This window comes from Montipora foliosa, chromosome 7 (assembly GCF_036669935.1).
Source record: "Montipora foliosa isolate CH-2021 chromosome 7, ASM3666993v2, whole genome shotgun sequence".
In the NCBI taxonomy this organism is placed as follows: domain Eukaryota; kingdom Metazoa; phylum Cnidaria; class Anthozoa; order Scleractinia; family Acroporidae; genus Montipora; species Montipora foliosa.
Window position 1 is genome coordinate 36248689 of NC_090875.1, and position 15000 is coordinate 36263688.

Sequence of the window (15000 nt, forward strand, 5' to 3'; positions counted from 1 at the left end):
TTGAAACTCTCTGTTAATCGTTGTTTTATTGAATGATTGGCGTTAAGTTGCCTTCGTAATGATCCTCTAACATAGACCACGGTTAAAAACGTATTCTAAGGTAAGAGTTGCAAAACATCTGGAACGTGGCGGGATTTCCAGGTTAATGTTCCTTCGGGATTTGATAGTTAAAATTAAGTGCTTGCCACCGCACAGTCAGATATATACTACTTATTGCATTTGCAGCCTCTCTCTGTGGGGAGAAAGTTTCTTTGAATTCTCTTGAATGAAAATCATGCTCATAGCCTTGCAAGCAATCCATAACTAAGTGACTACAAGAAGTGGAGTCATCAACAACTTCCAGAACTGTCATACACGCAATCGTCTTCATTAGGCTAACAAACGTTAAGGTAGATTTTTGTCCCCAAAAACCCACACGCATCAGTCCAGTGACATTCAAACTACACCATTATAGAGACTCTCACGAGATCTACATATCAAAATGTCCATGGTCACTGAGACTCCATGAATTTGATTATACTCATGAAAACATAAATTATACAGTAGGTGATAAAAACGTCACTCTGGACAATCTTTATGCATTACAAGGAGCCTAGAAATGTCTCTCCAAGGAGTTGGCTTAATTTGCTCGTTGGGTGCCACACTAATAGAATATTCCAAAGATGTCAAACTTGCAGTAATTGGTATCTCTAAGTATCTTTCAGACAATTGAACATTGTCTGTGCGGTAATCACGATAGTTTTCTACCAACGTAAAAGAAAATTACTCCGATCAATGTTCCTTAGTTTGTGAGAGCGCTCACATTGTTATCCCCGTTTGGAGAAAAATTTTACCAAAATGGATGTATTGTTAACTGGTTGCGTAGAGGACCCTTTCCTTACACCCAGATGAAACCATTTTCTATTTTGGTTTTCAATTGTTTCAACAACTCTGCGTACATTGCATGTTATTACATCACCATACTGTATTAAAGAACCTAAGCTGAATTGTCCTACATTACAATATCACACGGGATACTGTTACGTTATCCTTGAAAGAGAAAGGACACATACAAGATACCTCCCTACTAATTAAACGACGAAAAAAAGTTTTAACATGCAGTTAAAATGACTTATAACTGTGCTCCAATTTTTCATAGGGGACTACATGTACTTCGTAACTTAACTAGAAAAAAAATAAGCCTTAAACCAAACTATGTGCTCGATTATAATCTTGACATTTTTTTCTTCTCTTTTTTTCAGCCTTTTTTTCAGATCATGGTAAGTGTTCGTATTTTTTAATAGAAAAGTTGAAATAACAGCGTTGGAGTATTCTGAAATGGCTTTGTTTTGGGCTATCTCCAGTTTGTACCGTGACCTTCTTATCCTTGCGGCTTAGACCATTCAAAGGTGCACTCGAGGTAGTTTTGAAACCTTGCTGTGGTTTTGCCATGCTGGATTCCTTTATTCCGTGTATATTTTATATCAAATATAGTTCAGTCTCGTACTCAAAATCTGATTTCAAGTTTTGGGACTTGTGACGATCTCTGGTCTCGATAGTTAAATGACGCCATGATGCAAATCGCCTACTTTAGTATATTAAAAAAACTGGCTATAGATTTTTGCTGATTTTTTCACTAGTCCACGAAGACACCGTTCTCAGAAAATATATGAAATAAAAAAATGAGAGCCATCTTACTCGTTTAGGAGAAAACAGCCATTCCTTGACGGATTAGGATTCCTGTCGATGAAAATCCGCCACTTTATCTATGTGTCTGCGCTTGTGCGCATGCCAATGACGCAAGAAATTATGCGCAGTAGGGTTGCGCAGTGCAAAACCAGGGATTCACCTTTACTACAGAAATACAATGGTTGCTAAGCAAGGTTTTTAGTCAAGAGCCCTACAAAAAGATTGCATGGATGATTCTTTGAAGTAACTTTTTTTAATCGAAATCTGACATCACTTTAACCATAAGGCGCATGCACAACTAGTTCCAGTCCTCTTCTGTACGTTTTAGTGTAAGTTATGTCAAAAGTCTCAGGAAACGAAAGGGACAGGCGATTTTTTTTCACCGGAAGGACAACCGTCCTTTTTTTTTTTTTTCGAAAACTGTAACATGGAATTTCTTTTTGGACAAAAGATTTATTTGATATTTTGAAAAGTTTATCAAAAAGGATGGTCTTATGACGTCGTAATTGTTTTGGAGAAGTACTTTTTGAAAACTCCATGCTACAGATTTTGTGTTCTCAGCACATATAAAGGAGATTCCATAGACGATATCGACAGGTTTGTCGGTTTTAGGGCGTATATGTGCGACTGTACCGTTTCAATCAAGAGAAATCTTGTTTAAAGCTCTTATCGTTCCCTATTTTTTGACTATTCCAGCTGTGTGTGGGGATATCCAGGGAAACGATTATCAGAAAAACTCCAAAAGTTTCAGCTATATAACGATAGCAAATGTTGCGGTCTTGCTTAGAAAAATTAAATCCGACTACCCAATAAGAATTAAACCCGTGATCTTCCATTAGTCTGGAAGGTCATGGTTTCGATTCACACTAAGTCTCAGAAGTTGCTTTTTTAGAGCGAACAGATAGCATTTGCTACTGTTGTCATGAACCCTTTAAAGATCTTGCGCCTCAACCTTAGGCTAATGAACATTTTGTCTAGCCCTCTTCTCCAGACATGAACTGAAGTTATATCAAATCAATAATTCAAGTATTACTGGAATTATTCCTACAATACATATGCAGAAATGATTAAAGGAAGAACACTCATTTATCGACTAACATGTACGGCTTTACAGCTATTTATTTCATGTACAATTTTGTACATGTCCCATAATTCACAATAAAAATATTGCTTAAAAGTAGTTCAAAGGTTCAAGCTGTGGGATTTCAACATCCACAGTATATAATTAGTCGCCTTCAATCACCTAAAGTCGCTTAAGTTATTGGACAATAATTGCTTAAGTTACGGCGACTTAAGGTACCAGAGTAGGCCTAGTCCAGGGTCAAAAACTCGGGAGGCGAGTGAAACATAGAGTGATCCAATCCTTCTCAGGGACTTCTACATCTGACATTACTAAAACCTAACCTGGATACCACAACAAATTGACCTACACATCGAAACAAATGATCTCCGGGACACAACATTGGAAGGCTGATTGAAACTGAATCAGATGCACATATGGTCTTATCAACTTTGGTAACAAGAGGTGACGAAAAGAAAGTGAAGGAAGCAGTTAAAGATAGCTTCTCTCAACATAGCCAGCCTATAGAGACATATCGACCAACTTAGATCCTAAATGTCTACTAATGTGGTTGACTTCCCAGCCATAATAACACTAACAACGGCGAATTAAAAGTGCCAGGATATGATATCGAGAGAAAAGATAGAAATGGGACAGGTGGCGGTGGAGTTCTTTACATTAGAAATACAATTAATTATAAGCACATTGCACATCAGGAGAATGATCTTGAATTTCTCTGTATTCAAATATCTAAACCTAAGGTAAAGCCCTTTCTTGCTGGAACATGGTATAGACCAGATGCACCTAGGTCTACAATAGAAACCATCGCAAAATTCGAATGTATCTTGAGAGAACTCGAAAACTACAAAGGGTTGATATCATTGGAAACATAAACTGTGATGTAGGGGCCTCACCACTTGATCATGAAATCCAGAAGCTACTAGAAATCTGCAATACATACCAATATGTAATATGGTCAAATGATTACACAGCCCACTTGCATAACCAATGACACCAGCAGTACAATTGAATTTCCGAAATCAAATCCAAAGTTTAAATCAAGTAGGTGCTTCACAAACTTTCACTGTAAACTGGCTTTAGAAATGACGTTGCAAAGGCCCCTTGGGACCTTACTATAACCGCAGATCATCCAAATAAGGCATGAGATAAATAGAAAAGTGTTTTCAATTACATTGCGGGCACTCATGTTCCATTAAGGAAAAAAGAGAATAAGGCCAAATATGAGCTCAGCTGCATTTTGTACGCGTTGCAACTGTCTGACAGTTCTCCATAGACCGCAACACGCTGAGAGCGATCAGACAATTGGGAGGCGAACCGTTTGAGAACATCTCCTGTTACACCAAACGACGTCTCTAGGCGCCGCAAGAGTATGGTGTGGTCAACCGTATCAAATGCTGCGCTTACATCAAGAAATACGAGCAAAGACACGTTCTGGTGATCATGTCAAGCAGGATGTCGTTAACTATTTTAAGGAGCGCCGTCTCAGTACTGTGTGATTTCCTATAAGCCGACTGCAGTACAGCAAATAGCTCGTTATCTGTAACGTGGGTGTACAGCTGGTCAAATACTGCCCTCTCAGTAATATTGGATACAAATGATAGATTACTGACTGGTCTCAGGTTATTGTAACCAGGGAAGTGTCTAATAGACAAAGATGCATTTACCATTTTCGTGATCACGGGAAGTAAAACCTCTGATGAGTCACAGACCAAATTAGTCGGGAATGGATCCAATACTCAAGACTTTCTGGCAGAGTTCTTTGTAAGGTCACACTCGTTGTTCTCGCTCAGAGTGTCAAAAGAGCGAAGCAATCGGTCTGTAATATCTGTAGCGATCCCGTCCCGTGGCACTAGATTGCGATCTAAAGAGCTTAGACAAATCGCGTCAATGTCTCGTCGAATGTGCTCTATCTTGCGCACAAGGAATTGGTCGATGTCAGTTGCCAACACAGTCCTGTCAAGATGATCAGGACAGCGCAGCAGATCATGGGTACCTAGCAGCTTTTTAGGCGCGCCAAAGAGCTTTCTCTGATCAGTGCTATTCTCCTCTGTGAACCTAGAGTAGAAATCTTGCCTTGATTTATTTATTAGGTTAGTAACATACTTTCTCTTCTTCTTGTAGTCAGCAAAATCTGCAGGCAGTTTTGTTCTTCTCCACTTCCTTTCAGCCTTCCTACGTGAACGCTTAGCCTTATCAATGGTGTCGCTACACCAAGGGACTACAGCCCTACTGACCCTAGTACGAGTCCTAAGTGGAGCATGCTTGTCGAGCATCGCTGAAAGAGCGGTGTTATACTCTTCATGATGAAATGGGATATGAAATGAATCATATATGAACTGCACATATGAAATCAAGTGAAGCTATGATCTTTGCAGTTATGAGAGCAATTTTTGCAATTAAGTAGAAAAGCCTGAAAAATTCAGATTCCGTCGCACCGGAATCGCGAGATCACGGGTTCAAAGCCCGTTGAAGTCCTGAATTTTTCAGGCTTCTCTACGCAATTGCAAAAATTGCACGCATAACTGCGAAGATCATAGCTTGACTTGGTTATACTCTCTACCACATATCTCTAATTCATCAGCAGTAGTTGTTTCGTCCGCTGCATATGGCACAGTAGCCCGCAAGTCCCTTTTCAGCTGCTCCATATCAATGGACTTGACTTTTCTGTGGCAAATAATCTTCACGGAGAAACGACGTCTTGGTGGCGCAAGCCAGCACAAGACAGCTGCATGATCAGATATGAAATGATCGACCACAGGCGTGCTGACAATAAGGCTCTCAGACACACGCGTTATGGTCAGATCGAGAATGTGCCCTTCACGATGAGTGGGTTGATCGACATGCTGTTTCAGTCCAACGCCATCTAAAAGCTCTAAAAATTTCCGTGCGCATGAGTCCTGAGGGTAGTCAACATGAATGTTGAAATCACCTGTTATAAGCAGTTGCTGCTTGCATAACAGCAGTCTCAAGATATTCAGGAAACTCAGAGAGAAATGCAGTTGTAGGAACACGATGTTGTTCTGAATATCGTGGTCTGTAGATAATAATGAGCGGCATGCTGTGTGGTGGCGATTTAACAATTCATTCGGAGAACTCGAAAGAGTACAGGTCACTAACTCTGGCATTAACCTTGGAGACATCAAGCAAGTCGCGGTAGATAAGCCCAGTCCCCCCACCGAGGCGATCATATCTTAGGTGATCAAGAATACTGTAGCCGTCTGGGCACAACTTTGCTCTGACAGCCGAGTCACTATCTGTTAGCCAGTGTTCGGTAAGGCCAACTAAATCAACTTTTCGTTCTCATATGTAATCAAAAATTACTGCTATTTTGTTTCTCACAGAACGAGCTTTGTTATAACATAGTACCATTTGCTTGGGCAAGTTGAATCCCGTTTTAAAGAAAGGACGCAAGTTGATTAAATTATTAGTGTTCCGAGGGGTAGCATTTGAGTTTCCTGTGTTGTGTGTAGAAAGCGTTGTCCTGGTGATGCAAATCCTTTGTCTGGAGATGGTAGTGCAAGAGTTATTGTCCACAGTGCCCGGATTAACTTTAAAAACTAAATCACCAATAGGCGGAACGTGGAATGAAGCGATGGTATTGGAATAATATATACACGAATGCTTGTGTCTCTTGATGCGCGACAATCTGAGGAATTTGGGTCGTGGCCTTCCTTAATATTGATCCATGTACACATACCTTGTAGATAATTGCTCGCTCCGTGTACAGTGTGTCGTTTGTTCCATATGCAATTTCCGTCGCCGAGTTTCCAAAGATGAATGACAATTTATCTTGATAAACGAAGTTTTCCTGCTTTAATTCGTCAAGTAACTGCTCCAAACTTGCCCAGTTACTGTCCCTGGATGTTAGACAATTAACCTGAGCACTCTGAAGATTGAAAAAGGCAATGCAGGCAAGGAACAGGATCCAACACGCGGAGGTCGATTCAGCGTGGTTGTTCCACATTATTATTAGTATTATACCTCACTTGGAAAGCACATATTGAGGAAATTCCAGAGAAGATATCGACAGGCTTGTCGGTTTTAAGGCGTATAAGTACGACTGTACCGTTTGATCGATGATCGTGTATAAAGCTCCAATCGTTCCCTAATTTGGCTATTCCAGCTGTGTGTGGGATATCTAGAATCCTGAACTTTTTTTCAAATTTTGAAGCGCGGTCTAAAGATCTCTTGGATGAAATGGGTTGGGAAATACTAGAAAATTGGCAGATGAGACAACTCGCTATTCTTATGTACAAAATAAGTTATGATATTTCTCCACCCTATTTGAGAAATATATTTACTAATGTTTCAGACATCCACTCCAATAACTGTAGAAACTCGTCACTCAACTTGTACATCCCTAAAAGTTACATATAGGGAAACACAGCCTCCATTATAAAGAATCAGTCCTCTGGAGCAAAATCCCTAAGGACGCAAGAGAACAGAAAACCCTTATCTTCTTAATTCATTTCTTATGGACAATGAGATTTTCGGCAAAACTACGTACATTTTAATACTGCTGTGAATTTTTCTCGTGTACATAGTTACGTTTATTGATATATATGGCCAATGTGTACAAATTAAGGATATTTTTTCTTAGTAGATTTTTTCCCTTTTATGCAATCTTATCATTAAATATCTTATTACTGTAGCTTTTCATTATGTATTTTACTTTTAAGTAAATAATTAGTCGTAGTTAGTGGTAGTGGTAGTAGTGGTGATAGCGGTAGTAGTAGTGGTAGCAGTAGGGGTAGTAAAAAGAAGCTTCCTGGTCTGGTTTTTCTTTGTAACTAAGAACATTGCCACTTTATTTTAAATAGTTGAGTTTTTGCTTGAAATTAACGAATCGGTGGAAATGTAGTAGAATTCTGCTGGGTGTTACAATCTTCTCAGTTGTCGGAAGCCGCTTGGCTGAATATCATTAGTGGATGAGAAAGTTTCTTTTTTTTTTTTTTTTTTTTTTTTTTTTTTACCACTTGAGTGGTGATTGATGGCTTGAATTGTTGCGTGCAGTCACTGTAAATGTTATTCAAGGAAACCTTATCATTAGCCCATTCCCGATATATTTAGGCGCGTAAGACTGATACCAAATAAAGACACGAAAGCGAGGCTAAGGGGGGAATAGAGTGCGTGAATTTAAACATACAACGGAAAAAGATTTTTAAAAAAACGTTTTCGTTTTGAGCCTTAATCGTACTTAAACAATGGTCAAATACCGTGGAGTTGTTTAAAAATGGGAGGCATAACAAGCCAAACCTCTCGCAGTTTTGTTTTCCATCAGATATTAAACCGCGGTAAGCATTTTGGAATTTCATAGAAATCAAGAAAAAGTGGAAGAACAATTTGATGGGAAGAGAGTTCCTTTATTAAAAGATTATTTAGCAAAGAGAGGGATTCAGGTGAGGGATCGAGGATGCAGTAAACGTAAAGCTGAAATGGTGGAACTCGCGGTAAAGGCGCGTGAAATGAAACTACAACGGATCAATGAACACGACGAAGACATCTCAGACGTGATAGCCAGTGAACTGAGAACTGACAAGGGCGCAATATATCGCCCGGAAAATGTCCAGAGCTGGAGCTACGATTTTTCTAAGATGCCTCCATTTTACTTTCGCTGATTTATATATGAAATTGGCTCTGGGGAATACACCGCCGAGAACCTCAAGTCCTTTAAGAGTCTGCTTGGATACAAGTTATTTTAAGATGGTCATGTTCAAGATTGTATGATGCATTGTGTTCAGGACAAGAGTTGCACTTTATTCAAGTTCAATGTGTTACCAACTCAGAGGTCCAAAACTGACGATAATAAACAGACATACAATGGCTTTATAATCATGGAAGACTCTGGTGTAGTTAAAGATGGATTTTGCCCTTGTAAAGAGGGGTAAGTATATGCTTTACTTAAGCAGACATTTTCATCCAATACTGTGAAATAGTGTACATAGATTAGAATGTTGAAATGCGGTGGCTGGTAAAATAAATTGTTTGAAGTATTCCTCAGTGAGTGAGGATGGTGGGTAGTAAACTTTGATGTTTAAAAATTACTTTGGAAAAATAGGGACGGAATGGGGGAGAAGGGAAAGAAAAACAATTTGGTGGAAATTTTGTATTATTTTAAACACTTATCATCCCAGAAGTAATCCTAACAATTCCTTCATTGTATTAAATTAATTGCAGATATCATCAACAAATTTGATCCAAGGTCAGTAATACCTGATCCTGATACACTGAATAGACAACTCAGAGAAGGTTTGCAGTAGTGCTGTTGGACTTCATGTGCTTTTTCACTGTCCACCTTTCAACTGTTTATTAAGATATTCTGCAATCGTTCATTACCTTGGATGAAAATATCGAATCTGTAGAAAAGGTAGAGACTGTTGAAAATTTCTCTATCTCTTACATTAGAGATAACTTTGTCTCGTTACACAACATTCAAGTCAGTGCTGTTGAATCAGTTGACACTCAGTTATTCTCACAGTTTTTGAAGCTATTTCCCTTACTCATCGATGTCAGGAGCAAGTTGACTTGATGAATGAAAAAACCAAGGGCCAAGGGGAGACTGAATTCTGGTTTAAACATAGGGTTGGAAGGCTCACTGCCTCCAACTTCTATAAAATATCTCATCTTAGAGAAACTACAAATAAAGATAACACATTAAAAGAACTTCTCAATTACTGTCCACTGCCATCACAGAAAACACCATTGCAATTTCAGTGGGGGCATGATAAAGAACAGGCAGCAATAGATTTACACACCAAAAAAAATGTCAAAAAAAGCACAAAGGCCCATCTGTAAATAAAAGTGGACTTGTAGTCAATACATCATAGCCACATCTAGGAGCCAGTCCTGATGGTATCTGATGTTGTGAGTGCTGTGGTAAGAGAGTAGTGGAGATCAAGGTCCTGTTTTAGAAAAGAAACCTCCCTCCGTATATTGCAGCATCAGAGTACATCATTACAGTGGATGTAAAGTACAAACAGAAGACTGAAACAAGATGGTACTACCAGATACAGGGAGAACTTGCCACAACGTGTTTGAAGAATGCAGATTTGATTACATACACAAACAAAGGAATTCTAGTTAAAGCAGTGGAGTTTAATGTGGAATTTTGGAAAGCAAGGCTGAAAAATTGACAGACTTTTACAATGGTTACATGATTCCAGAATTAGTGGCTCAAAAAATACTTCACAACTATCATGATTCTTAAAAAATATATATGTAATAGAAACCAGGCCACTTTAGCTAACTTTTAGTTTAGTTTGAAATGAATGTCGGGTTAAAATGATTTTAAACTAGTTTGATTCGTATATTTCATTGCCCTGAATATATTATTATTATCTGTTAACAAATGAAATACAAATCAATGAAGCTCAAATCACTTTAACCTGAAATTCATTTCATACATTATAACAAGTACATCACATGAATTTTATTCTGTATGGAAGTGATCTGATAATTAACTCTATCACATTCACAAAATGTCCAGGGGGCTGTAGCTGCTTAGTCCCAACCCCCAACAATAAATTTAAAAATTGTTACAGGTTGGAGATCATTTTCAACTTGTCAACATTACTTTAAAGATCGCCAAGATTGATAGTTCTTAATTACTGCTGTCAGTTCACCTAGTTTTAAAATACTTTCCTACAACAACAAAGTGATTCTGGCTCTTCAAATTGAATACAAACTTACGATACTGGAAATAACTCCCACTTGGCTAGAGGAAGATGAAGATTACATAATGAAGCACACGCTAAAAAGAGACAGATTTCCAACTTTTGCCACTATTTTAATTAGTTTTATTGATATCATTCATTAAACAGAAAATAAGGGCATTAGGAAGGTATGACGTCCGTAAATTCGAATAATAAATCTTCTCATGTTGCTTCTAATTTCGCGGCAATTCGCCGTGATGATTTTAGGAGGGTTTGTATGAAATCTTAAAAATTCGTTTATGGTCGTTGTAGCCTGAATCTTTTCTTTATATTTCATGAAAATAATCTCAGTATAAATGTCTTTAAAAGACACTTTCACTGTGGAAATCTTTCTCTTTTCAGCAGCGCTAAAGCATTTCAACGTCAGCCAAAATCCCCTACATTTACTGTAAATTTAGCCGTCACATACTTGTGTTTTCCTTTACGATCGTCTTAATGATAATAGATAGTCAAACTTTAGTATCTGAGCAACATGATTATTTTACTCGCAGCTCCTCGACTGGGTTTTAAAATGACATACTGGGGTGCTGTGGTAGCCTGCTTAACATCTGTCTGGTTCCAAGGAATAGGAGTTTGGTTTTATCTGGGTTTATGACTAAGTGGTTCTCGCTGCACCACTGGGCTACGCTGAGAAGATCTTGTTCCAGCTTCCAATAGCCGCATCCAGCTGTGACAGCAGGAAAACAGGAATAACTTCGAATCGTCAACGAACGGTTTCCAGGTTACAAGAGCTAGGTGCCAAGGGTAGATAATTCAGATAAATACAGAATAGCAGTGGTGATAAAATCGCTCTCTGAAGAAAGCCATGGGTGATTGGCAGAATGTCCGAGTGGGTAGATCCAATTCTCACGCATTGGTATCGGCTGGATAAGTAGCTCTTGAACCAGTTGACATTCGAGGGTGAGGCTTCAACGATGGAAAGTTTGTGAAGAGCCTTGCATGGTAAATGCTGTCAAAAGCTTTCGAGAGGCCTAGTAAAACTAAAGCGGTAATCTTCTTTTTATCCATTGCTTCACGTACGCTATCCGTAAACTGAATATTTAAGGTCTCTGTGGAATGTGCTTTTACCGCTTCAGTGGGACGTAAGGCGCTTCTTGCCTACGAGGTAGGCGTTGAATTGATTCAAAATTTTTTTCTCACATACTCTGAATGCAACAGCTAGAAGAGATAATGGTCTATTAAGTGCTTCTTCTTCATAGTCGCTGTCTTTGGATGGTCTGCCCCCCAACCAAGATGGTGCCAAAAACCGTGGGAGGGTCTATTGACGAGAAGTATGAAACACTATAGTGACGCAATGCCTGTGTAAAATTTTACAGATTCATTGCTTTTCAACACGTCTTGAACCACTTGCTCTCTTAATTCTTCTTTGAGCATTAGCGCCAACTTTCACTTCTTGGCTGGAGGCTGGGGTTAAAGTAAAAGACTGATTTATTCCCCTTTCCATTTTGGCGAGGTCTTCCATTGTAAGTTCCGTCTGGCATAGCAAGTTTCTGTGTTGCTCGTCCAAGTATTCAAAGCGGTCCGTGTAATCGTGGTCGCTGATCACACCGGTGTTCTCTGCTGTACTTCCAGTTTCTGCTGATGAATGCATAATACCGATTTTACCTTCCTGCACGTCTGCCCTTTGCCTTTTCGCCGGTAGCTCTGTCACCATCGGTCCCCGGTATTCTCTACTGAAATGTTGCGAACATATCCAAGGATCCGCAAGCGTCTTCAACTTTTCGTCCACCCTTCGACAAAATGTTCCCCACTTTTTGCGTAGTTTCTGATCGGATGGAAAGCGAAAATACGAGATTTTTGGCTTGTTTTGACTCCCAATTTTGCACACTGCATAGTATTTAACCATCGTTTTACTACGACTAACGCTCAAAACGAAAACATTACTTCCCATCTTTCCTCGGTGTAAGTTTAAATTTCTCGCGCACAATTCCCCAATACTCGCTTTCGTCCCTTTATTTGGTACCAGTGTCAGTCTGCACTCTGTCTAAACACTCCACTTGATACATGTAATAGTAAAGTACTGAACTGGATGGCCAGCCACGAAATTTATTTTGGGAAATATCTCGGGCACCAGGCTGAGGTACATGCAAATCGAGAGGGATTGGGCACCAATATGGGATCATGGCGTTCTGGCAGATTCGTAATTTCAGAGGAATGAGCGATCCTTAATAAGCGATAAAAAAACAAATGACTTTTGGTTGATGTTTTTACTCTTTATTATATATACTTCGAACCGTTAATTTTGACTCCATTTACCCCTTGCCATAGCCACGAGAAGCAAATAATTTCGTTAAATATCTATTTAGAATGACTCAGATCAGAACGCATTTAAACAAGACACGAAATGTATAACAGTGGTGTAGGAAACAAATTTGTAGGCATGAAGGTGATTTGTCAGTTATTTGTAAGTTAACTTTCTGTAAAATTAAATAGGGAAAGTTTTTTGAACAATACGTTGTTGTTGAAAAGAGAAAATCATCGCAGCCTGAACTTTGAACTTAGGCCTGTCAAATTTTCTGTTATAAAGAATCTCAGCAGACGCTATTTATTTGGCTCGTCATAACACGTTCAAACGAGATACGAAGTGTGCAACAGAGGTGAAGAAAATACTTTATGTTGCCATTTTCTTGTGAGTAAGTCCTTGATCTAGCTGCCAAACCGCGCGTTTTTAGGCACGAAGGTTCTTTATCACAGTGGAAGATTCGGCGTAACACAAAGTTATATTTATAAGAAGGGAGCACCCAACGAGAATATAGTTCAAAACCACTTCAACATAGTATTGTTAAACATATTATAGTATGGTAGATATAGGGAAATTTTTATCCCCTAAAATTTTTTCATCTGTTCGGATTCCTAGCTAAAGTCTAGTGATCCGAAAACTATAGGGATCAAAACTTCCCTTTTCGAAAATTTTCTGCCAGAAAAAAAGGCTCCCGAAAATTCAAGGTGAGCTCTTTAGGGTAAAAATCGGTTAAAAATGGGCAATTATACCATTTTTCAGATGTTCGACAATTTTAGGAGAGGCAGGCAAGTAAGAAATTTTACAACAAATGTTCCGAAAATTCTAGATCTCAAATCGTCTTCCGAACAGAAATTTTACGAAAATTGAAGTTGGGTGCCTCTGATAAGATAGCACAACTACGGACAAAGGCGGCGTTTAATTTCATAGATTGACTTGCTGTGTAAACTGATGCCAATTGGCTCTTAATTCAAACTGTATTCAACGTTATACCGTTGACAATGTGTTTGCTCTTTTTTTTTTCTTTCAGGGATTAACAGGATTGGAAGTAAGTATTGTTATTTTGTATCAAAAATATGGTTTGTCTAAATTTTATTCACCTCATTCTGGAAGGAAGGCGCTTTCCCCAGTTTCTGGACGCAGAAAGTTCGCGGGGTATTTGGTTTTATCATGAGATGGTTATGACATGGATGTGTTCAGGACCATTTCCGTATTTCCGTGAACTGTAAGGTGTAACAATACGTATCATTTTTCAGTTGTTTAACTGTTTAAGTTTAACTGAACTACATTCCTCTTCTTCTTCTTTCAGTGCTCAGAAGGGCTTCTCGTAAGTATTGTTAACTTGTATCAAAATGTGATGTTTCTAAATTTTATTCAACTCATTCTGGAAGGAAGAGGGTGTCCCGAGTTTCTGGACGCAGAGAGTTTGCGTGGTATTTGGTTTTATTATGAGATGGTTATAAGATGGATGTGTTCAGGACCATTTCCGTATTTCTGTTAACTATAAAGTGTAACAATACGTACCATGTTTCAGTTGTTTAACTGTTTAAGTTTAACTGAACTACATTAGTATATCACACATTCATTACGTGATACTTAAATGAGGAAAACAATCACATACGTTAAAGAAACCCCAACCCCACCCCCCCCCCCCCCCCCCTTCTTCCCCCTCTTATCTTGTTCGGATTGCGCTCCTTTCTCTCCCTTTTGGGTTTTCCTATTTCAAGTAATTTTATTCCGCTTGGGTGAAATGTTATTCAGTCTTGTTATCTCTGTTCTCTGTTGAATGAACCAGTTGGGCTGCAGTGCGTGACGGAAATTAAAGAACATAGATTGCCTTATTAAATGATAACTAGTCAAGAGGCTTTTGAAGGATTTTTAGCCGTTTTCTTTTTAAATCCACCTTATTTCAATATTTCTTTATGTGAGAATATCTTGCTCAGTACGTGCTATTGTCGTTTTCCTGTTTACTGCGATTTCTGCTCGGTCCGTGGTCGTTATCGCATACGTGTGTTTCATATCCAGTTCAATTCCATAGTGAGAAATCCAAAGTCCACAATGCGTGACCCAACCATAGGGTTAAGTGCAATCGTAGAATAGCTGTTTACATTTGAAACTACGAGGGAAATAATACAGGAAGTGAATCATATATTAAACTGCGGATATAAGTAAAGCTATGATCCTCGCAGCTATGAACGCAATTGTTAGCAATTGCTTAGACAAGCCTCAAAAATTTAGGACTTCAACGGGGTTTGAAGCCGTGACCTCTCAATACCGGTGCGACGCTCTAACCAAGTCAG

General features: G+C 38.8%; 1 protein-coding gene across 5 annotated transcripts in view; it reads left to right on the forward strand.

Annotated features, from left to right (window-relative positions):
• The window catches only part of LOC138009450 (probable serine/threonine-protein kinase qkgA), a 204149-nt gene that overhangs the window by 122024 nt on the left and 67125 nt on the right, over nucleotides 1–15000 (forward strand). For all 5 annotated transcript variants that reach the window (XM_068856468.1, XM_068856469.1, XM_068856470.1 and 2 more), the window contains 3 exons: nucleotides 1242–1259; nucleotides 13731–13748; nucleotides 14010–14027. In XM_068856468.1, the coding sequence (XP_068712569.1) occupies nucleotides 1242–1259; nucleotides 13731–13748; nucleotides 14010–14027 (54 nt within the window). The remainder of the gene's footprint in view (nucleotides 1–1241; nucleotides 1260–13730; nucleotides 13749–14009; nucleotides 14028–15000) is intronic.